General features: G+C 42.4%; 2 protein-coding genes and 1 long non-coding RNA gene across 5 annotated transcripts; 1 reads left to right on the forward strand and 2 right to left on the reverse strand.

Annotated features, from left to right (window-relative positions):
• The first annotated feature begins 10,271 nt into the window (after positions 1-10,271).
• Positions 10,272-13,619, forward strand: LOC105458180. The gene is made up of 2 exons (XR_975506.1): positions 10,272-10,781; positions 10,859-13,619. It is a non-coding gene; the product is annotated as an uncharacterized LOC105458180 (long non-coding RNA).
• A 1,505-nt stretch (positions 13,620-15,124) lies between these two features.
• Positions 15,125-16,570, reverse strand: LOC105458249. The gene is made up of 2 exons (XM_011703422.1): positions 16,135-16,570; positions 15,125-15,128 (listed from the first exon to the last, which is right to left on the reverse strand). Exons 1-2 carry the CDS (start codon positions 16,527-16,529, stop codon positions 15,125-15,127), a joined length of 399 nt encoding a protein of 132 aa, XP_011701724.1. The 5' UTR covers positions 16,530-16,570.
• Positions 16,571-19,519: 2,949 nt separating this feature from the next.
• Positions 19,520-24,154, reverse strand: LOC105458181 (probable medium-chain specific acyl-CoA dehydrogenase, mitochondrial). 3 transcript variants are annotated; one of them, XM_011703298.1, is made up of 11 exons: positions 23,975-24,154; positions 23,019-23,257; positions 22,641-22,719; positions 21,612-21,779; positions 21,386-21,486; positions 21,110-21,190; positions 20,914-21,044; positions 20,725-20,833; positions 20,498-20,638; positions 20,124-20,399; positions 19,520-20,001 (listed from the first exon to the last, which is right to left on the reverse strand). In XM_011703298.1, the coding sequence occupies exons 2-11, from the start codon at positions 23,031-23,033 to the stop codon at positions 19,849-19,851; spliced, it is 1,254 nt and encodes a 417-aa protein (XP_011701600.1). In that variant the 5' UTR covers positions 23,034-23,257; positions 23,975-24,154; the 3' UTR covers positions 19,520-19,848. The 3 variants fall into 3 exon arrangements, with proteins under 3 accessions (XP_011701600.1, XP_011701601.1, XP_011701599.1); XM_011703299.1 differs by lacking the exon at positions 23,975-24,154 and adding an exon at positions 23,463-23,721; XM_011703297.1 differs by lacking the exon at positions 23,975-24,154 and having other exon boundaries at positions 23,019-23,434.
• Between the last annotated feature and the right edge of the window lie 59 nt (positions 24,155-24,213).

Genomic DNA, 24,213 nt, shown 5'->3' on the forward strand with positions numbered 1-24,213 from the left:
CTGTATTGTCGAATATACACCGCTAACCGAACACGCATATTCGGTTTCTTCAACGTGCGTTTCTTACGCAAACTAGCGAAAGTAGGCGGACGCGCGAGCGCCGCGTTTGGCCACGCACACATACATACGCATAGGGACACGTATAGATAGCTCTCGCGACACGTAGTCGCCAGAGGAGAGCGTATAGGCACGTGGGAACGCGCGCGCGTGTGTGCGCGCTTCGCGGGCCGGTCGCGTCGCGGCTCGCCCGGGTTGGAAAAAGAAATTACGAAATCTCGCTGAAAGAGCGCCTCCTTCACGCCGAAAGCGAGAGTGGAGAAGCCCCCGAGGGGACCAACAAATGTGGTCGCCGACGCATATTCGGCCCGGTAGTACGCTGTCGCACCAAATTCGAAGTGGAAAACTCGATCGATCTCTTGGCCTCCTTTGTGAAACCTCTAATCAAAATTGTATATGCAGCTCGAACTTGAAAACAATATTTCTTTCTAATTTTTTCTCCGTGATCGAGGCAAAAAATAATTATTAGTTTCCATTAAGTATACCTTACTTGTGCAAAATTATTCTAATGAAGCAATTTTTCTCCTCTAATTCTACGCACTGGGCTCCGAAACAATAAAATACATGCGTATAGCATAAACCGCAATGAGTTTTCGAGGAACAACTTCTCTCTACCGTGCGTCCCACATACGTAATTCTCGCCTATAATTGCTTCGGGAGCAACGCGGAATCGTAAATGCAGATGGAGCGTTACTCGTAAAAGCAATATGCAATTATCAGGAAATTAACGTATAGCTGCAACAGCGTGTATATATACCCGAGACCGGTAACGCCGCATACCCGAGCGCTCCGCAACCTGTTGTTTATATAGGTGGACGATGGAAATGATTACTGGGAAATTGTCTCGGGCCATGTCAGTGCCGGACCATGACCAAGTGATAATGACTTCGGCGCGCGAGTCAATAAGGCAAAACGTTCCATTTTCGCGTTTCTGTCTCTCGCCGAGTACAAGCGAAAATCTCTCGCGTGTGCAGGAAGAATCGCGCGATCCGAAGAAATGTTTCCCTTTTCAATGAACGACACACCGTTTCGTTAACACTGTCAATGAGAGGAATAATAAAAAGTATTGCCGTACGGGCGATAAGCGGGCAAGAAGTGCCCGCATCCTGTTTTCTCTTTGCGGATGTTCAAATGAGGTATACATACTAATATATACGTATTAAGGCTTACGTCGAGAAGGGCCGAGATATGTTGCTTGTCAATATTACTTAACGGCGCTTCAAAGAAACGCCTAACGCGTGGTCTTCGGTGATCAAACACGTCGTTACGCAGCATTCGAAGCCTCGCGTTGGACCTTTCCTTCAAGTAATTGCTAAAAACATTCCTTCCCAAGTCATTCCTTTCTCTCATCCGATATAACGCGTATTGAATACGTTAGAATGTTATATAATGTTGCATACATTACAATTGAGAGTACGCTACAATTTTTTTTCTACACTCTTAAGCACGTATCGCCTAAATTGGAAGTACACACGTTGAAATAAAATCTTTCGTAACTGCAAGGGACACACACTGTTAAATCCATAGTGTCAAATTTATCCTTATTTAAGTCGCCATTGCTCCTACTTAATATTTAGTTATTTTTAACTGAAACAATGGAGTTAAATAATTTAAAAACAGTTCAAATTTCGCCCAAATTTGGGTTAAATTTCATTGCTTTATTTAAAAATAACTATATATTAAGTATATAGAGGAGCAGTGGCGATTTAAATAAAATTAAATTTGCAGCACTATGGATTTAACAGTGCAAATATACCATCAAAAATAATGTACCTAGAAATCAGGAGTATTTCATTGTGAGGAGATACACGCTACACGATACAAATGTATTGGATGATTATGTCCCTTGTAAATATGTAAGGTTTCTCTTTCAACGTGTACCTCCAATTCAGGCGATACACGCTTGAAAGCGTGAGAAGGAAAAGGGCCGTTTTAAAAATAGCTATTTGATTTCGTCTCTTTTTTTTTTAAACCTCATTTCGAAGGTTTCGATATTTCCTGTTTCGTACGCGCGTTTACGACACTTTTTGGGCCCAGAGCCCTTTCTAAAAAAAGAAAGACGCGCGCTGCTGCAGGGATTACCACACGTAGCGAGCTAATTAAAATGTAAGACGGGATTTCGTCGGTGGGCACACGGCGAGGTAAAAACGCCTCGCGGGAGTGTTTCAATAAGCGGGCGATTAACGGGCCGCGGACAGGGAGAGAAGAGGCTGTCGCGCGCGACAAAAAGGAGGCCGTCATTTCTATACGCATGAGTGAAGTCTGGTATGTATTATGAAAACGTCGGTCGATCTTGAAACGTTTATGTAATTCGATTTGTTCCCCCGATCCTCCCGAGAAAGTGCCATCCGTCGAGGATTTATCGCGACCGCGGCGTTACCAAAGCATTTCGTTCCGCTAAAGAATCGATTTACCTAACGTTCGGTCTTGACCAGAACGAGAGACCAGGCCTCGCCAGAACGAGAGTTTCGATCATTCGGACTGATTGGGAGAATTCCGAGTGACGACTATCTAATACGCGTTCCCGGCGCTCGGATCGTTAACGTTAAAAAGCGGATCAGCTCGTCAAATCCGATCATCGCGATCTCATCGATCAGGCCGTGTGCTCACAGCCGGACGTTTCTCCGCAACACGACGTCGAGTTTGACGGTTTTGGCTGCGTAAATGTGCTCGAAAATAAGCGGCGTCCGTATGTGAAACGTTTCACACGGGCCGGATTGCGATTTAGCGATTACTCTACTCTCGGTTGGTGCAATGCCAGAGCGGAGAGTTTCATTCGTCCCCCCCCCCCGCCGCGCTTTTCGAAAAACTCGCTTCTTACGTGTCTAAACAATACATGTGACTGGACCTCTAATTTCCAAAGTGGGTCGTTTAAATATGAATACGGGTCGTAGGACGGATACATGCGATTGCGGAATCGTCCTATACGAAACTGGGACACGTTAACCACCCCCGCCCGATTATCGAATATATTCAAAGTCCTGTCCTTCGTGGATTCATAAATTCGGGGAAAAAAAATTCAATTTTACCCCGTGTACTACACAGATCGAGGGCCGGGGTGTGTGCGTCATCTCGCGACCCCGAATTCTTTCGCGCCGCGCCGCGCCGCGTTTGGCCCCGTCGCGTCGCCGCGTCCCCGGGAATCCAAACCAGGGTTGCTCCCTTTTCAGGCGACCCGCGTCATTTCGGAAATGCACTTGTTGCGTCCCTCGTGTGGCCTTCGCGTACATCGCGACCTCCATTTGCGCGGCGCGGCGATTTATGGATACCGAGATAAAAAAGCATTACCTGCGCGTCCTCGTGGCGGACGTGGACGACGCCTGCGCCACCGCCGCCACCACCGCCGCCGCCGCCGTCGTCGTCGGGGGCGAGCGATAGATGCGAGAAGGCGCCCGCGCGTCCACGTACGCGCGGCTGAGAAAGGACGGAGGGAGAGAGGAGAGGTCGGTACCGGTGGCGGGCACGAAGGGGGGTGGGTGCGGAGGAGAGGCGCGGGAGAGTGCAGTGGGAGGCAAGGATTCGTGTCATTGTCAGTGGGTAATCAGGTCAGTGGGCCAGTGGGACGACCACTTTCAATTTCAGTCCTTCTAGCCATATATAACACGCGCGCCGCGCGCGCGTCGTTATCTCGCGCTCTCGGCCCCCCTCGCGCCTCTCTTCTCTCGCTCGCTCTCTCTCTCTCTCTCTCTCTCTCTCTCTCTCTCTCTCTATCCGCCTCCTCTCCCGCGTCCGTCCCTTCCCGGGGGACCGCGCTGCATCGCGCTCTCGCATTCTCTCCTTCACGCCGTCCAAGCCTGGCCGAATCTCTCCTTCTCCGTCGATCTATCTGGGTCTATCTCGACGCCAGCTACTGGCGAAGGCATGGTGACGCGCGTACGCGACAAAGAGAGGGAAATAGCAGCGGTGAAAGGGAAAGAGATAGTAACGCGAAGTCATATCGGAATGGTAGAGGGATAGAGGCTGAGCTACCGACACGCGCCCAATCGCGTCACGCTTCTTCACGCGCGAGCGTAACTAGAGAAGCGAGGCGAGTCGCGCGACGCAGGGAGAGGAGATGCAGAGAAGGCGATACTTCGTTCGCTCGCTCGCTCGCTCGGCTCAGCTCAGCTCGGCTCGACCGACCGGCCGTCCGTCTTGCCCCGCCCCGCCCTGCCCGCGCCGCACCATGCCCGTGAAGAGATAGCGGAAAGTAGGACGCGTATTAAAAACCACAGACCGTGTCCCATGGCGTCACTTCTTGTGCCTCGGTGTGGTGCGCCGCGCCGCGCGCCGGTATTACCCAATCGAATTCATCATAACTGGCACGAGAAACGTACGTACGAGCGCGGATCGGCGCGAATCGAATGGATGGGACGGCGGGACTCGGCGCGGCTCTCCGAGAGCGAGATGGATCGTTTCGACGCGGCCGAGGCTCCGCGAGACCAAGCGCGATCAGCGCCTTGACGCGGAGCTCAGCGGAATGACTTCAAAATTCAACGCGGTACAGTGAAAATGATGCAGAGATGTACGGGCTAATGATGCGCGATCTTATGAAAATAATGAAAATTAATTTTTACACAAATAATTAAGTTACGTCTCAGCGACGTTACTTCGTTTCCATGGTCTCGGAAGTATGAAAGTAAACGCTTCCACTCTTTCAGACATTATATTAAACGTTTTGCGTAAATTTCCATGTTACTTTAAACATAGTTATCAAAGCATCAAACGTCAAGTGTTAAATTAAATATTAATTTAGTTATTTGGATCGTTGAGAAACTTACAAAGAAACTTGACATCTGATTAAATTTCATTAAAAGACGATCTCGACGTTTCTCGAGGCATATCGCTTCGCTTGTAATGGATGACCTTATTACCGAGTATTCTATATAATTTTGATCCTGATGACGCAAAGGCGAGCAGCACTGTCGTGGTGGTGATCGAAGGGAAGCTGTCAGGAGCTGCGCGCGCGCGTAAATCAATCGCTTGTTTTTCAAAATCTCCGCAGCACCGACAGAAGTTCGTGATTAATTTTCGCGAAAATCTGGAACGTGACCTTGGCTCCTCGCGCAACAAGGCCAATCGAGCGTTGTATTTAGAAACGCTCGCGAATACGATGTATACACCGCAAACGACGTCCGCGAACTATATTTTAGCGGAGTAATCGCTAAAAAAAAAAGCACGCAGTTATCAATTTCGTCGGTTACAAACGTGGTCTTTTGTCATTTCAATGAGCTATGAATTGCAATTTTGGTCGCGTGCAGGATTTCGGCAACGGCAGAGAGACTTTATTTGATTTTTTGCAAAGTACTCTCTCTTGAAACTTCTACACACGGGCAGCATCTAAGCATTTTGAAGCATCTAAGAAAAATACGTTTCAACACTGTATCTTTCCATCATTTTTATGATCATATACCTTCTAGAAAATGCAAAGAAAACAAATCTATGGCAAACTTCCTCTTTAACATATCTCTGTAAATTATTTTTACTGGAAACAAAACTGAATATATCCGCGTGTCTCTTGTATAGAATCGCAGTTACTTTGTTGTATAAAAAGACACTCTTCGATGTTTTACGATTTGTAAAATTCATTAGAGATTTGTCTATGTAATACATATAGGTGAGTATAAAGTGAATTATTCTTTGTGTAGAGACAATAGAAGTAACATACACACACATATCTCGCATCTTTGATGACGATAAATAAAAAAAGCGAACATATATTACATAAATTTTACATATTTCATTACATGAATTAATACATATAAACGAAAAAATTTTAGAATAACTGTATGGAAATCGGAGGTCTATTGTATCGCAATCAATCACTGTGCATTTCTCATTTGCGTTCCGTTCTACCACCGATCACTCCACATTCTAAATACGCATGGCTGAACAAATCGAACGTTTCCGCCGTGCTAAACCTTTTAACACTCTCCTCTGTTTAACGTTGCCTCCTTCCGTTTGTTAATAGATAGGTACGTGCGTTACACATAATTCAGCGTGCTCCAAAATGCGGAGTAGGTCGGTATCTGCAGGAGCACGAACAATTCACGAGAATCGGTAGATTTTAAAAAAATAAAATAAAAGGGAATCGCGCATGGAACATGACATGCGCCTAAATCTATTGCAATATACATGCATGTATGTACGTTGCATTAAATATCGGTCTCGTATCAGATATATCAGCGAGATGTTAGTTATTGATAACAACGCGAGGGCGCCACGCGACGGCAGTCGTGGAATTTTGTCAGCGTAACCGACGGCAAATTTTGCTACGAATCGTGGAGAATGGAATTAAAAGTTCCGCGGTGTGTCAAATAACATAAGCGGCCAGAAAATTGACATCGAATTAACTTCGGATGCATTTAAATACGTCTTCTGAGAAAAATGTTATGCAATTATTCTGTTTCTATTATTATACTATTCGGTAATTATATGATGATCATCCAATGAAGCAGCAACTTTTAAACTACACTGAGGAAAAAATCTAGATGGATGAATTGAAAATCTGGTAGATTCAACCGATATGTCTATTAGAAAATGAACGAATTAAAGTTCTTTTAGAAAATATTAGATGAGCATGATTAATTCTTTCTTATTAAGTACCCAGAATTTCTTGATAATGATACTATATTAATTATTTAGTTAACATAATTTTTCAGTAAAAGAAAAGTCTAGTGAATGTAATCTCGGAAATTTTATAGATCCAACCAAATATATATAGTTAAATCTGTGAAACATTCTAGCTAACGTCTCGTTGATATAATCAGAACATTTTTCTCAGTGTAAGCATCATTTTTCCAACCAGTCTATTCGCGTTTCCTCGGAAGAAGATATGAGATCATCTTCGTGACGGCTGCAAAATTGCACATGATATTAAAAATGTGAAAATGCAATTTTCTCACAACTTGTATGGCATATCTACCGCCAATTGAAGAAAATATCGCGTTAGGACAACGCAAATTGGAATGTGTCATTCCTAAAGTCCGCATCACAATTATACGTATTGGAGATTCAGTATTGCGAATTGAAGATTAGAATTCAATCAATCAGATAATTTAAAATTTTTAATCCGTCCTTGATCGAATTTTAATTTGTAATTCACAATCCTCGATTTTCAATGCGCAGTGTGACACGGGCTCAAAAGATACGCAATGGTAACTAAGGAAAGATCGAGAGAAATCAAGAAAAACAGACAACGCTTAAAACGTTTTTCCCAAGCGGTATGATTCCCGTGTAGAATCACGTCCGAAGATCATGTCGCTGGCGTGGCGCGCCTTCGTATATCGCTGTGAAAAATAATCACGACGACTGGCTGCAGCGCGACGGTGTCGCGTTTAATTTCGCGAGGCTTCAGCGAGGAGGCTACGCCGGAGTGCACCCCGGGCACGTGGGTACATCTATCTAGATAAATTGATACGCGTATACCGATAGCGTGTGTGTACCGCGCGCGCGCGCGCGCACTCCCGCGAATCGAAGCGGGGCGACCCGGGGGACGTTGAATAATAATTACTGTTGTCGGCTCGCGACACGGTACTATTGAGTTATTCCGATGTGAGTTTATCAAAGTGGGTCAAGCGATTCAATAGCGGCCGCGAGACGGAGGAGAAACGGCCCCATCGTCTTTAACGGCGTGGTGGGTGGTGGATACGCGCGCGCGCGTGTGTGTGTGTGTGTGTGTGTGTGTGAGCGCGCGGTGCCATAAAAACTGCTCATATAGGTGAGTCGTTTACGACGCTGGTTGTACATTACACCGATCCGGGGGTATCTGCGAGCCCGTGGAAAAAAAAGAGGAAGAGAAAGGGAGGATCGATCCTTTCGCGCGTCAAAATTGGCGGAAACGTCTCGCGATGACAACGAAAGACGCACGCGTTAGCTCATTTCTTTTAATCATACGTGGAAGTAGATTATTAGACGGTTGTTTATACTTCCCAATTACACCTACGCGCCAAACGCGTAGAAAGAAGGCGGAATATAGCCGATCTGGTCGTACCGTTCTCTTCATTTCTCCTTCTTTCTTCTGTTTTGCGATTTGCTTGGTCACGAGACATTTTTTTCCAGTAATATTTTAGTATCGGATTCCGCAGCTTTTGAAGCACAGCACCGCTTCAGAAGTTGGACGGATCGTGACAAATTAAGATAAGCCAATAAATCGGTTTAAGTCCTGATATTTTTTTCTTACTTTGTGCGGTAGCGTAAGCTTCCTGAATTTTACTTGTTCTATTTGTTCCCTTTTCTTTGTCATTTTCTAAATTTTATACACAACCGACCAGGTCGTTTCGCTCTGTTCATTTATAGATATTTATAGATTATACTTGTTAAATGTGTGTCTCACTAAAGTTCACAAATCCTAGTAGGAGATAATTCGTTGTAAGTTTGTCAGATAAACTTTTACGGCTCTTTTATATAGTTCAGAAAAATTAGGCTATTTGAAAAGACTCGGGAACCTGAAATCCAAATAATAAAACAACGATACGCCTGAAATCAGAACTAATCTGTTTGTCAGTGTACCCTGCGAAAGGTATAATACCTTTCGCAGGGTGAGACCCCAAATACATAAATTTATTTTTGAAACGTCGAGCCTTTGAACATCCCCTCCAGAGAATCGGAACAATATCGGTTGCGACAATAGTGAGCGCGGACAAAACGAAACGGCACAGATATTTCTTTCCTGCAATATCTTTGACGAAAACTGCGAAACAACCCATTTATTGTGTCATCCGACTGAATGGCGTTACGTTAAAGGCAGTCGTGTCACCAGTAAAAAGTTAACCGGAACCAATATGGAAGAAGATAAGCGGAACAGGAAAAGCACGAAAGGGTGAAGAGGGTCGCGTGCTCCTATTGTTATAGTAATTATTTCCGAATACAAAAGGGAAAATGAATTCTATTGATATTTCGTAATTTATCATTCCACTCCCCGTGAAGTTTATGGGTGCTGCCTTATCGGAACGCTTGTCGAGACACCTTTCGTTACACACCGTCGTACCGCGTTACATCAAACGCGCGTCAGCGTTTCTTTCTGTATACGTTAACACGCGACGACGAGAACGCGCGCCGCGAGAATTCTGAACATGGACGTCTTCTACGGGGCACGTAACTCTCGAAAAACAACACGTGTCAGACACGTGTCTTATTTCCACCATGCTCTCTGCCACAAAACGCCGAACTGAGTATTTTCTCGAGCGGTGGTCCGAAATTTTTAATCTTATACATTTGCTTACATTAGTCACAGCAGAACTTTCACGTCAGCGAATTATTTACGCGATTTTCCGATTTCTGGTCACGTGTACGCGCGATAAATATTCTTTGAATCTTCGTATTAAAAGCAGATCCGAATTAAATACAGAATCTGAGATACAAAAGCGCAGCTATATAGATACGTGGAATTACCATGCGCAATGCAAAAAACGATTTTACCTCTTCCCAGATCTACATAAGGAGTACGTAAAATTGGGAAAATTTTGTGGTACAAAATCAATTGCCATGAAACTTGGCATACCTAGACATAGTATGAGGCAAAATATAAAAAAATCTAACCAAAATCAAATGGGTCAATAAATAGATTCTGAATGCAAAAGAAAACCGACAACGGGAAATAGTGATGGACCGATGGTGATAAACGAAGATTACAGCATTCACATACATTTAGCCTGCCAATTGCCAACTGTTATTTACGAACAACGCTAGTCTATTGTCAAATTGAGATTAAAAATGGCAAATGACACTGCAGTTACTGGATCCATTTTCTGATTTTTTATCAGGATCTACTCATTTAACCATTCGATTTTGGTTAGATTTCTTTATATTTTCTCATACTACACGAAGAGAATTTTATTTTAAAATTTATCCTAAAAATCATGTTAATCGTGGGACAACGTAGTATTTCGATGAATTTTATGTGATTTTCACTATTTTTTTAAATATATACTATCGCAGATTTATTGTAGTGCACAGTAAAATCTGTCAAAATATTATGTTGTCCCACGATTAACATGATTTTTAGAATAAATTTTAAAAGGAAATTCTATCCGCGTATGCCTGTGTTAAATTTCATAATGATTGGTTTTCAAATTTTAGTGGCACACAAAATTTTCTAAATTTTGCATACTTCTTTGTAATTTGAATGTAACATGTGATAAAAGCTTAACGTTTGTACAATTCGTCTCAAACTCGTTATATGATGAAAAACAACCTTAATTGTTATCACAAGGCATTTCAGCGATGTAAGGTGTTTGAGAGACAATTGGGCAATCTCGCGTCGTTACACGGCCGCAACCAAATCTTTCATCCCCACTGTTACGCAATAGTGGAGTGAAAGCGCGACCGTCGTCACTTAACGTGTGTACATCCGATTTCCACAGTCGTTCGATTTTACTCTCATCGATCGGAGACGTCGAAGAATTTCCCTCATTCCTATCACCGTGGGGTCAGGGAATGGATTTTCTACCCCTACCGACCGAGCACAATTGTGACTTAGCACGCGGAAAGCGTGTGTCGTTTTGCCTGGCGTCGAGCAAGATGCGCAACAAGTGCATCTCTGGCGCAGCAGGTAGACGTGAGGCACCGCCTTATATTTACATCGTACAATACCCGGCGCGCATCCGTTTCTTCCTTTTCTCCCAGTAGATCGTAATTTTTGGGTCATCGTTAATGCCGGAAATACTGCCGGATTTCAACATGCCACGTGCCGAATTTCGTGACGAAAGCACCGCGGGATCTCTTTCCCTCTTTTGTCGCAATACGTAAGTAAAAATTGACGTACGACCGATGCTTCACTGACAATGAAAGGGACCAACAGTAAAATATTTTTTTTTTGTAGAAATAGAACACAGTAAAGCAATTCTCGTAATAACGGTAAAAGAAACCGAATGGCCCGAGTAATGCGGTAATTATACATACAAAATATATGAAGAAAAAAAACTGTTTGAACGAGCAAAAACTTAAAAGTAAGCCTGCTCTCGCTCGACGGGACATCGTCCCGTATTCAATGAAAAAATTAGCAAGAATATTAGCGTACAATCAGTCATGATTAGCGTACACTTCCAGATCCCTTGAACCAATTTCGTTTTTCGAAAACCGTAACTCACCTTTTTTGCGTTCGCCAGAACGAGGCGAACGCAACATGTTGATACAACAATAAAATTCGTCGATCGTTTCAATCTTAAACGCGCATTGTGAACATTGAATCACTAATAATTTGCTCAGTTGTATAATTCGTTCAACTGATTCGATACACACACATGTATTAAACTATTTTATTTATCCAAACTAGCCTCCACTTTTCAAGTATAATTTCGAAAAATGTACACTCAACCACCTTGAGAATTATGTGTATAGCAAATTCGATTGGACACACTAGTGCATATTAATATACATATTAAAACTATTGTACACGGATCTAATCTAAAAATAAAATGTCTCGAATAATAAAAAACACATTTTACCAAACAGCAATAAAGTATATTAGGAATTTTGGAGTTCAACCTATTTATATTAAATATTAACATTGTATATTAATACTATATATTAAACACATTCTTACATCGATTTGTATAATGACTTTAATGTGCACCAGCGTGCACTAATGCATTCAATCGAATTTAGTAATAGATAACTGATTTTTTGTATTCTTAAATTTTCGAATCCATAAGCTATAATGAATTTATAATTACACGCGAAAATACTGATTATACGGAGAGACAATTCCGAATATACGGTGAAAATAAATTTCCATATTGATAAATCGATGTGCATAACTACCAATCTGATTACACGAAGAGACAATTCCGGATATACGATGAAAATAAATTTCCATACTGATAAATCGACATGCATGATCGCTCCATCTTGGCGCCTTGTATTTTATTAATTCTAATCGTTGCCTACATTTAGTCATTATCGTACGACCTTTTCGAAAATATAATCTTCATTTAATGGACAATAACGACGGATTTAGACGTTTGCGTTAGACTAACGGTATCAAAATTAAGCCATCCCTATAGTGTATGCGTGGCAATTGCAAAATTACGACCGGAATATCTCCGATGGCGGAATCTCACGCGTGTCATTATCAAATTGACAGGAGCGAAGCAGCGCGCGATACTTCCTGCTGATAATTTTATGTCACTTCCTACGTTATCTATCACGATACCCGTCTCGTGGCGGCACACTCGGTGCTGCTTTGTCAAGTGACGATCGATTGTGTTACATTTTTCTCCGAAAAGGGATGTGCAATCGAAACTCAATAAGAAAAAGAAACCGTAAGAATACATTCAGATAAAATAAGAATCGTTTTTCATCTTTAAACGCGAACAATTATCACGTTTGAATATTTTTAACGTTATATTTTGGAGTAAAAGTAGAAGCGTCAAGTTAAGCGTGCGAGAAAGCAAATTCACTGGATTTTTACGAGTGCATAAAAATAGAAATATAATTTTTTTCTGACATTAGAAAAAAAAAATATATATATGATTGTTTTTTTCAGAATCAAGCGTCAAGTTGAGAGTGCGAGAATGCAAATTCGAAGGATTTTTACGAGCGCATAAAAATAGATATATAATTTTTTCTATCTTTTATCTACATTAGAAAAATGTATACATGTGATTATATGTGTGATTTTTTTTTATATGTGTAGTCTTCTTCAAAGATTTTGATTGAGCAAACAAGAGACGTGTATTAGAACTTCGTGAAATTATCTTAAAAGGCAGAGACACGTGCACGCTTCGCAACTCGGTATTTGCCATCGTGTGTTTACCATTCGTTACCGGAAACGGCGCGGCGATCTCGCGTGCCAACAATTCCGGGTATGGTTCGGCGATCATAGCGGCAGGTGTCACGTCATTACCAGCCACGTGAGAGACATACAATTGGCGCACCGGTTATAAATTACTTCGGCGACGCATCGTAACAGAAAACGTTAACGATCTTTGTTGCACGTTGCGGCGGGCCTGATAATTGCGACATGAGTACCGAGATGTCTGCTCGATGAATTACGACGAATGTAATAAGGGTATTTCGACAAATTTTGCGCCGGCTGCGCGCGGAGTAAGTAATCGGAATAATCATTCTAATCTATAATTGATTTCAAGATGATTTTCCAGACCATTGCACGATACAATATTCAATAACCATTCTGATGTCTGTTAACAATGTTAACATTGTCTATTACTCTAATCAACAAGTAAACATTTTTTTGGCAACATGAAATAAATAAGGAGATTCTTGATCGATTTTACTTACTGAGTATAAAAATATCAATAAAAAGTTCGTAGCACGTATAACTTTTTTGCTATCGAAATATCAGAATATCATTTTCAATAGAAACTGTTTAATTTTCCTTCTATTATTTTTATATCGCGAGATAGAAAAATGAATCCTAAACGCATATATTACTTTCCTTTTAGAAAAAAATTTCAGATATTTCTTTCCTTTCCGGGTGAAAAAAAAATATATAACAACGTATAAAGCATACGTAGGAAATCCAATTTTTATCCAGATTTCCGATTTACTTGATAACCGAAATATATGCTATAAGCTTTTTTCGAAGTTTTTGTAAGCGATCTACTTTGTGATTTCATAACGAAAAAAATTTATTCGCTGCATTTATACAAGATCTATAGAAAAAATTCGCCACATTTAGATTTTCAAAAAAACAAGTACTTTTGACTACACAAAAATGACGTGCTATGACTTTTTGAATATCAGATATGAGAAACAGAGCCAACAGGGAAGCAGAAAATACAAGTTTTATCAATGTTATCATTGTTATCAAACTTCGTACTCATAAGTATTTATTTACTGACACTAAGTTAAGTTGTAGTTAAAAAAAATTATTTAATTATTATTCTTCGCTTTACGAAATAATTCTTAAGAAAATGACAAAAGTTGTCATGTAATATATTTAACATATTCTGAAAGGGAGAGTGGTTATGTTGAGGCTGTGTTGTTTTCTTTAATGTTAAAATTGTAAATTTGACGAACGACCGTTCGACAAATCAAATCATTTTCGCGATTCGAGAGACAACCCAAGATCTCTGCGTGCGCCAGTAGTCGCAAAAAACGGAAGCAGACTGCGCGAAAAGTGGAGTAGGCCGACGCCTCCGTGACACTAATTATCCACTTTAATTCATACGTCGCGCGATCGCATGCAAATTTTATGCGAGCGAATTCAACCACGGGTTGTCGTCCGGCACGTCTTCGCGAGTAAGTTGATTTCATTTAACATTTATTAATGCAGCGTGAGTACTTATGTGACTTATAAGGCGTACTACACTGCATGTACGTCGCGCTCTTACCTCATTACTGGATTCGGACCCTCTCGTTTACGCATCTGTTTGTACGCAGGGTGTATCTCGAGTCTTACGCGATCGCGCGCCGGTAAAACACGTGGTATTAGTGACAGAGGGGATTTAACAGGATGAAAATATTTCGCTTCCGTTACGTGATCGAATTAGAACGTGTAGCAAGCTCTTTTGAAAAAAAAAAAGCGTACAGAGCAAACAGTGAAGTAAAGAGTGGCTGTGAGAACACGCAACTTAATTAATTAGTTTCCGCCGAGACGGAGCGGAGATTCGAGGTGGCTGTATATTAGATGAATGGACGGATGAACTGGGACAAGTGGAAGAAACGGGGGGCAAATATCAAAACAAAAACTTGGTTTGACAAATTTATTCATAATTTTTCTCCTAAACTGGCACTGGATTCGACATCATCGAATTTCAGGCATTTGTTGAGAAACGTCTTCTCTCGTGGAAAGATCTCAATTTGTGGAAAGATAAACCGATACACCGGTTCTCCTCACGCTCTCTCGTCGCTTCATTTAACACCTGTATTTTGAATTAATCGGAACCGGCTTGCCACTTGCCCCAGTATGCTCCGCTTAAGTGATTTAGTGGAGTCGTCGTGTATTCGGGTGAGAGAAGCGTGCGGATACTTTTGCAAACGAGCTTCGCGGAACACCGACTACAGTCTCGTGTCAAGGCAGAAAGAGAGGAAAGAAGCGGTGCACAGTTGAACCAGAGCAACAAAAAGAGGGGGGGGAAGGGGGGAGAACAAAAAAGAGAGAAACAGAGAAAGGAGACGGGAGTCACCTGCGGAAAATTAATCGCAATATTGCTCGAGGAAAAAAAAACTCATCTCGCGCAACATTCTCGCGTCGCGGCGGAACGGGAGGGTAGGGACGAGAAACGGAAAAGATGTGCAGAGACGTCGAGGGGCGGAAAAGGAGAAAAAGGAGAAGAGAAGAAAAAAAGAGAGACAGAAGTAGAGGTGGGAGAGCGGAGGGGAGCAGCGTCGACGTAAATATAAAGGCGGCCGAATCTCGTTTTCGACGAACCGCTATTTTGCCCGCGAAGGGTGTCCCCGGGTGTGCTGCTGCAACTAGCGGCATTCATAAAGAAGCTACTTGAAGGCTGTCTGTTCTAAATTCGAGACGATGACAGACGGAGACGAACGGGACGGACGGACAGACGGACGGAGAGGAGAGACAACTACGCGCGCGCGCTCGCGCGGCTTCGGAATTTCGCTCCGAAAACGTATGTTGCGCCACTACAACACCGCAACTACGCGATTCGTCGGCACTAAATCAGGAACGCGGGGCCGTTGTCTCTATACGCGGCTCTCTTTCTCCGCGATCGGTGGTCCACACGTGATCGCGATTAGACGCAATTTAGGGCGGGAATCGAATCGCGCGCGGATGCACGGCGAGCGCATTAAGTAAATTGCACTTAATTGCGAGTTTACTCTTTTTCATCGTATCGAGCGTTCCGTTTTCTTGTCCCGGGTGTACCTTTAATTCTCGAGGGAATTGGGAAAGGTATTTACTGGCTTCTACGCGGCCTTATGGGAGCGAACGAACACACAGTCCTGCGAATCTGGAAGTGTCTCGCGAACCCACGCGGCATCAATGCGCGCGCGCGTGCGATGCAACAGACGACAGAGGATTCGAGACACGAGGAAGAGGAGGAGGAGGAGGAGGTAGAGAAGAAGAGAGACAGAAGAGACGAAAAGAGCAACGGGCGGAAAGAAAGAGAGACGAGAATGAGAGCGAGAAGGAAGACGCGAGAGCGAAGCCAGGAAAGAGAAAGAGAAGGGAACGGGAAAGGGGGGGAGAGAAGGGGTTGGCAAGCGGTACATAGCGACAACAAAGGCCCCAAAGAGCGAGAGTCATTGAGGTTACCTGCGACATCATTGACGGCTACGTCGGCGATCAGGTTGACTCTCTGTCGCGACTGTTGCTGCTGCTGCTGATGATGCACCTGATGCAGGCTGCTCTGTTGTTGGGATCCCGTCAAGGGCAGACTACCGGCGCTCGTAGCGGTACTCTCCGTCAGGATCACCGTTGGCACCGCGGCGGCGGTAGCGGAGGAGGAGGACGAAGACGACGTGGACGATTCCGCGAGCGTGCCCGCCGTCGTCACGATACCGGCATTGTTGTCGTCGTAGACCGTCGCGGGTGTCTCACCCTCGCCCTCCCCTGTCCTCGTAGCCATCCCGGGGCTCGCGTGTCCCGGCGGATAGACGGACAGACAGACAAACGGACAGACAGGATTCCCTCCACCTCTCCTGGCACGTTGTTCCCGCGAGCGCACGCACTTCTCCTCGGAAGAACACCTACACTCTTTTACTTGCTCCCTTTCGGTTTCACACTCTCTCTCACTCACACTCTCTCTCTCTCTCTCTCTTTCGTTCGTTCGCTCTTTCTTTCTTCCTCTTTCTCTCCTCGCGATTCCGTCCCGCGGAATAGCGTGCGCCCCGTTCTCGTACCTCTTTCTCCACGCTCACTCTCTCTTTCTCTCTGTCTTTCACTCTTTTTCTCCCTCCCTGCCTCCCCCCTCCGGCCAACGTCTCGTTCACTCGCTTTCCCTCTCGTACGCTCTCCTATCGTTCTCTCTCTCTCACGCCTTCTCCGTCACTCTCACGAACGACTTGCCTCCCTCCCGCTCCCTTTCTCACTCACTCACTCTCGCTCTCTCACACTCCGTCTCCTTTCACGCTCGCGCCCCGCGCGCGCGCGCCGGTCAGAGCGCCGTGTCCGAGAGCGTACACCGAAACTGCACCACCGCCACGGTTAACTCGCTCGCTCGCTCCGGCCGCTCGCTCCGTCCTCGTCTACCTTTATCCACCTATCTCTCTCTCTCTCTCTCTTTCTCGGTCTCTCTCGCCCGTCCCTCGTCTCGTCAGTCGAACGACGGTATATCGCGGGACGGCGGCATCGCAGGTACACGCACACGCCACGCTTAACCGTGGAAAAGGACGCGGAGGTGACGCGCGCGATATTCGTTAACCTTCCCGTTCCCGTCACGGCCCGTGAAAAAAATGGAACGTTAGACAAATGTAGGTCTGTAGGCCACTTCACTTACACTTTGCATCGGCACGGGCACTCCCTAAGTCAAGCGAGCGTCCGGCGCACTGTCGCGCCGACTGACAGTGCCGAGAGCCGGCCAGGACCGTAGCGGGGCACGCGGCGCCGTTCCGCGTCCACACATCCGCATTTTTCTTTCGCCGCGACGCGATATCTTTGATTCTTCCTTCCTTCCTTCCTTTCTTTCTTTCCTCCCGACAGCAAACGTAAATGACACGCTCGCGGACGACTCGACGTCGCAGCTCGGAAATCTCGATTCACGCGATTGCGGGAGACGAATAATAGTGCCCTCTTCCTCCGGTGCGCCCGCGATCGAATCGCCGAGTTCACGCGAGAGATTTGTCCTCTTGAAGACCGTCGGTTCGCGACACGACGGAAAACTCGAAGGTCGGGGGGGGGTCAACGCGAGCGCGTTCGATCCACGATCGCCGCGTACCTATTAATCGCGCGCGTCCGCATGTCGCTCCGATTCGCATCAGCGTCCCGCGCCGCAGTTCGGATTCGCGATATCTCTCCCTCGCTCGCGCCGCGGCGCTTCACCTCAATTCGCCTCGTATTACGCCGCGCTCGTGTGTACGGCAGTGGCCGAACGAAAGGGAAAACCGTAATCGAGCGTGATCCCGCGGTGTACGCGCCGGTGTACACGCTCGCTTTCTCGTCGCTTCCTTCCGTATTTACGGAGACCGAGAGGAGATAAGAAGAGTGGAAAGAGAGATCGGAGAAAGAGACCTTGGGTGCTCTCAACGAAAAACGCCGTTACATGCCCGTCCCCCCGCCGGCCCGGGGCGGACCCGCGATACCCCTCGTTCCGGGCGCCGTCGCGCGCCGGTTACGGCACTGCGCCTCTCATCGGCGAGCTCCGTCGCGGGCGGAAAGACGCAATTTCCAAAAGGTGTTCGTCCCCCCTCCGCTCCCCGCCTTACCCACCCACCCCCTCGCCCGCCCACCGTGCGCCGCCGACGCGCCGCGAGAGTCGACCCGCGTCGACGACGTCGCTCCGCGGATCCCGGCGCCGCGGCGGGACGATCCCGTGCGCCGGCTTTTTCGGCCCGCTCTCTCTCTCTCTCGCGCGCGCGCGCGAGCCTGACCCTGGGTGATCCGTCACGAACCTCTCCTCTCTCGCGTGGTCCGGTCCGGCAAGCGGCTCGGATTCGATCGCCGCAGCGTCGTCGTCGCGGGGTATACGACGATGATAGGCCGAGCTCTAAGTAGGTCAGCTGCCGCGGTGTCCGATCGCCCGGCGCGGGCCGCCCTTACGCGGCGCACGTTGCATAACTCGTCACGCGCGACTTCACCGAGAGTAGAACCGCGTGAAAAAGGCTACGGTCCGACGGACATAATGCGGCCGTAATACGTTTTCAATGAACAATGCACTTGACTAACGCACTCCCGGTCGCCGGCGCGGCCAGCGCCGCCTGTCGCGCCAGCGCGCCCGTTTCAAAACGTCGATTCTCGATCGCGACGCGCGTTGACTCGACCACGTTCGAAAGGCTCGATTGGACGTCGATCAAACTCGTCGGGAATCAATTCGCGTTTTCTCGACTTTCTTTCGTCGCCTCGTCGTTAAAGAATACGAATGTCGGGACGAACACGTTAAGAAATTGGTACACAATAATCAACTCACGTGAGTTATGAAATTGAGTTTGAAAATAAAAAACTTGTATAAATTGCCATCTTTTCGAGGACTTGGATAACAAAAATACATTTAGAAAACCAGACATTGCATATAGGATATGTCAAACATGAAAGTTGTCATTTTTTTAACATCTTGTATTACGTTTTTTTTTCGTTAATTCTTTGTTAATTTTTATATTTATGTGGTGTTTTCAATTGAAATGGTCTGCATTTTTCTGAATTAAGTCTAAAAGAATTTTAATGATTTAATTTTCATGAACATTCATATTATAGTTGCAAAGCATTATTGAAAATGTTCTTTTTCGCGAATTAAATTACGTAGAAACAAAAATACATAAAAAAATTAGACACTATATAGGATATGTCAAAAATAAAAGTTGTCATTTTTTTAACATTTTGTATTACAGATGTTTTTTTCGTTAATTCTTTGTTAATTTTTATATTTATGGTGTTTTCAATTGAAATGGTCTGCATTTTTCTGAATTAAGTCTAAAAGAATTTTAATGATTTAATTTTCACACGAACATTCATATTATATAGTTACAAAGCACATACAAAATAGTTACACAGCATATACAATTCGTATTTGATATATATTTTTTATATGTCCCTTATATAAAAATTGCAACGTTTATATTATATTAATGTATAATATATATATAAAGATTCACATTCTAAGAATAAAAATACTATATATAATCGTTTAATCGTACAAGTATTATTTCGTAGCTTATAAAAATACACTATATAAAAATATTTCAATATAAAAATAAAATTTTACGATGCAATTCAGTTCGGTATACATTTAATTTTTAGTTGCTCTTTTGTTTAGCTTCATCAAACAGACCACGCGATATGATTAGTCTTTGAATCTGCGAAGTACCTTCGTATATTTGATAAATTTTGGCATCGCGCATAAGCTTCTCCACTGGATACTCGGAATTGAAACCCGCACCGCCGAAAATCTATGAAAAAAAAAATGTCATGTATGACAAATTAGAATATATCGAATCAACTCGATCCTTTTATTAATTGTATAGCTTAATAAAAATTCATATTTATATAAGTTATTGTACTGTACATTTACCTGCACTGCGTCTGTGGCACATTTATTAGCTACATCAGCGCCATAACATTTTGCAATACTAGCGAGGAATGAAGCATTCGGTAAATCTTTGTCAGCGGCCCAGGCTGCCTTCATCCACGCCAGTCTAGAAGTCTCAACACCAATAGTCATATCAGCTAGCATGAAAGCTATTGCTTGATGTTCCGCTATCGGTCTACCAAATGTTTTGCGTTCCGTTGCATATTTCGTTGCTTCGTCCAGAGCTCTCTGAGCTAAACCGACAGACCCTGCTGCGACCTGTAATATATATATGTGAAAATACTCTTTCGACAAAAATCTTAAAACAAAACTTATTCGGCATCTAATGACCAGATCTAATAATTAAAAGTATTAACCGGTGATCGTGTCCTCGTAAAAGTCTGCATGGCTATCTTGAAGCCCTGCCCTTCTCCAAGCAATACATTTTCTTCGGGAACGCGAACGTCTTCAAATGTTATCATTCGTGTGTCGCTTGCTCTTTGTCCCATATTAATCTCCTTAAGATGTGAAGAGATAAGTTAATAAAAATTCGAGTTAACAGTCAAATAGGATGACAACAAAGAAATTATCATCAAGAGTTTACCTTACGACCCGGAGTTAAACCTTCACTATCGCGTTCCACAATAAAGCCTGTAAAAGCTTTGTTAGCTGGAGCTTTTGGATCTGGATTTGTTCTCGTCAAAACGAAATACCTATGTGATGAGAAATTATATTAAAAATGTGTTGTAACTTTTCAGAAGTTAATAGTAAATTCTAAAGTATATTATCGTACCAGTTGGCAACACCACCGTTTGTAATCCACATCTTGGTACCGTTAATTATCCATTCTTTCCCCTTTTTCTCAGCTCTAGTCTTAATACCTGCTACATCAGACCCTGCACCAGGTTCGGTAACGCAATATGCCTATAAATAATATTATTTAGTTTATGTGACATCAATTTCAGATTATATATAAGTTTCAAATTTACCGCAACATGTGGCTCATCTATAAGTCGTCCAAGATATTTCTTTTGCTGTTCTTTCGTTCCAGCTATGATAACTGGAGTTTGCTGAATAAATAAAGAATTTATATATACATTGTATATATATATATATATATATATATATATATACACAACATCAAATAAATTAAAATTTATATTTAAAAAATTGGAAATAAAATTCAGAAAAAACTTTACCTGCTGAAAGAATTATTAGAATTTTATGTAATACAGAAGTGTGAGATACTGTTTGTGATAACTTACTCCAAGACCTGTGGTTTCTATTGCAGTTGTTATTCCCGTACAACCATAACCCAATTCTTCCGTAACCAAGCACCCATCAAAAATACTAGTCTCCATACCACCTGGAATAAGTTGTAATTATCATCAATCTTATTTTTCTAACGATATTATTCTTTACTTTATCAATATATTATAAGTTTGTGTATAAGATACATATAACAAAATATATTGCAAAAATCAAGCATACCACAGTGTTGTGGTATATGTTTATTTAGAAGACCAATACTCCATGCCTTTTTAATAATATCCCATGGATATTTTCCAGTTCTATCATACTCCGCAGCAACCGGGATAATCTCTTCTCTGGTAAACTTCCGCGCTAATTCTTGCATTTCCTTCTGAGTATCAGACGGTTCTACAACAATCCAATAATGGTAATAACTTTAAATTCAGATAATATATGAAACATGCAATGTGTATATAAAATTAATTATACAAATTTCAATATCTTGTGAATAATTGGAAAAATATTTTCATATTATATTTATTTCATATTATAATATTGTAGTAAAAAATATTAAGATGTGTATTGAAAGATGTGATATGAAAAAATATATACACTTAGAACTGTTTTATTAATTTGATACATATAGTATGTAATTATTCGTAAGTATAATCTTTATTCTTATTTGATATATCTATAAAAATAAATAAATACGCTTCTATATATAATAATAAGATTTCTTACAAAAATCACACTACTTTTACAAAATGTATATCTTCAATTTAAAACATTTTTTATCTACAGAAAAACATTCTCAAGAAAATATAAAACTTTGTATGGTAATAACGTATGTTGTTATGTATCTATAAATGAATATGTATTTTACTTAACATAATCCAAGGTAAACATTGTCTTGGGAAAGCTAAACAAAAGTTAAATAAATATGTGTAACGTATATATTTAAATTTGTTATCTCATTCAAGAAATTTTTTGCTGTAAATCTTATCTTCTAAAAAATAAACAGATGTGAAACAGTGATTAAGTAATGAAGTCCTACTTTTCTGTTTTCTGACATATCTAATTCAATTTATCTCACTCGTTCAATATATGTTTACCCATAATTGCAGTTTGACAATATTTAATGAATATTTCTACGAATATTCACACAAATCATTTCTATTTCTATAAGATTCTCAAGTACTTATATAAGTACCCGATTATCTAACTACCTTCATATACTCTATATTATTGAGATATTATAAATATACCAACCAAAGTTATATCCTTGAGCAGATTCGGCAGCTGCCGAGAAGGATCGTACCATTTTCTGGTACAATCTCGGGTTAAATATCTGAAAAAGAATTATTAATTTTATGATATACATGTAAACAGACAAATAATTCTCTCGAATCACAATATATCAGTCAATTTTCATTCATAAATGAAATATATCAAAGCTGCGTTTCGATATGCACCGTCAATACTGACAAATCCATATGTGACATGAACTATATAGATTTCTCAGTATTGACTGGTGTATAGCAAAACTCAGTAAGTATAGAATGTAAAAAAAAAGTTAAAAAAAAACCACATAACGTGCAATTTTGATAACCGAGCAAACATGATCGGCGTTTTTTTCTTGTCACTTACCTTGCTGAGCATCATTATGTACCGATATAATACTCCTTTCTAGACGGAATTGAAGAACGATACTACGTCGGATCGAAGTCGTTTTCACTTTAGAAATGACAGTGCGAAACCGATAATAGCTCCGAAACGATATCAAGTGAAAAGGTAGGGATTATAACCATCTGTGCACCGTTTAAAGTACAAAGTTCAACGTGAGATAGGTAGGGGCATATGGCATCGTCGAGTTCGGACGATCCAGGCTGAAATGACGAATCCTGATAAATCCTCTATCGAGTTTGTCTCAAAATAAAAAGTATCGATAGCAAAAGTGAATTCTGATTATAGATTTTTTTTTTAGCAAAAACGTTCTTTATCGATCACATAAGTTGAAACGGCTATATGGCAAATGTCGGCAGCATCATCGGCCACCGTCATCACCCATCATCGCCTGTGATTGGCGCATACCTCTGGATCCGAATTATTATCATGTCGTAAAAAACGGGAGCACCGGAGCACTGCAGACTGCTGTATAATACGCATAAGGTCCGAGATAACCAGCCAATTAAAGGCCTTTATTTCGCGAAAAGAAAGGAATTTTGATCGCGCTTATCAGATTCGCACAGTTGCATAACAATTATAAACAAAAGATAGCCACGGACGCACGTGAAATGCGATTGGATGATTTTCTTCATGCGTAGCATCTACGCAAGTTCGTCTAGATAGGTAATTCTTAGGACCTACACTAGCCAAACTTGCATAATATATACGTATAATTGCAATAACCATCACATACATACAAAGAAAATTGCCTAATTACGTTTTACTGCTGAATAATTTTGCATTTTTTAATTATAAATAATTTTCTTAATGGATGATTATGCAGCTATACAAGTTTATCTAAATAGATTTCGTATGCGATAAAAATGCTCCCGCACTCCGTACTTGATAACGATTGTCAACACAAACATTATACTAACCTTCTTAGTTCAACGAGTAATAAAAACAGAACGACACTTGCGTCACTGTCTGAACGCAGTGTTGTTCAATGCGTACCCTCGTTGCCGAAGCAGTTCGCATGTCCCAACTCGAATGTTTCATGAATTTTGTATACAGATCTCAATCAATATATCGTTCCATTATCTAGATCACAATCGTATTTTTTAAAATTTGTTTATAGAAATTACGAAATGAATAGCATATGCCATCTTGAAGCAAT

The sequence above is a fragment of the Wasmannia auropunctata genome, unplaced genomic scaffold (genome assembly GCF_000956235.1).
Source record: "Wasmannia auropunctata unplaced genomic scaffold, wasmannia.A_1.0 LD334579.1, whole genome shotgun sequence".
Classification (NCBI taxonomy): Eukaryota; Metazoa; Arthropoda; class Insecta; order Hymenoptera; family Formicidae; genus Wasmannia; species Wasmannia auropunctata.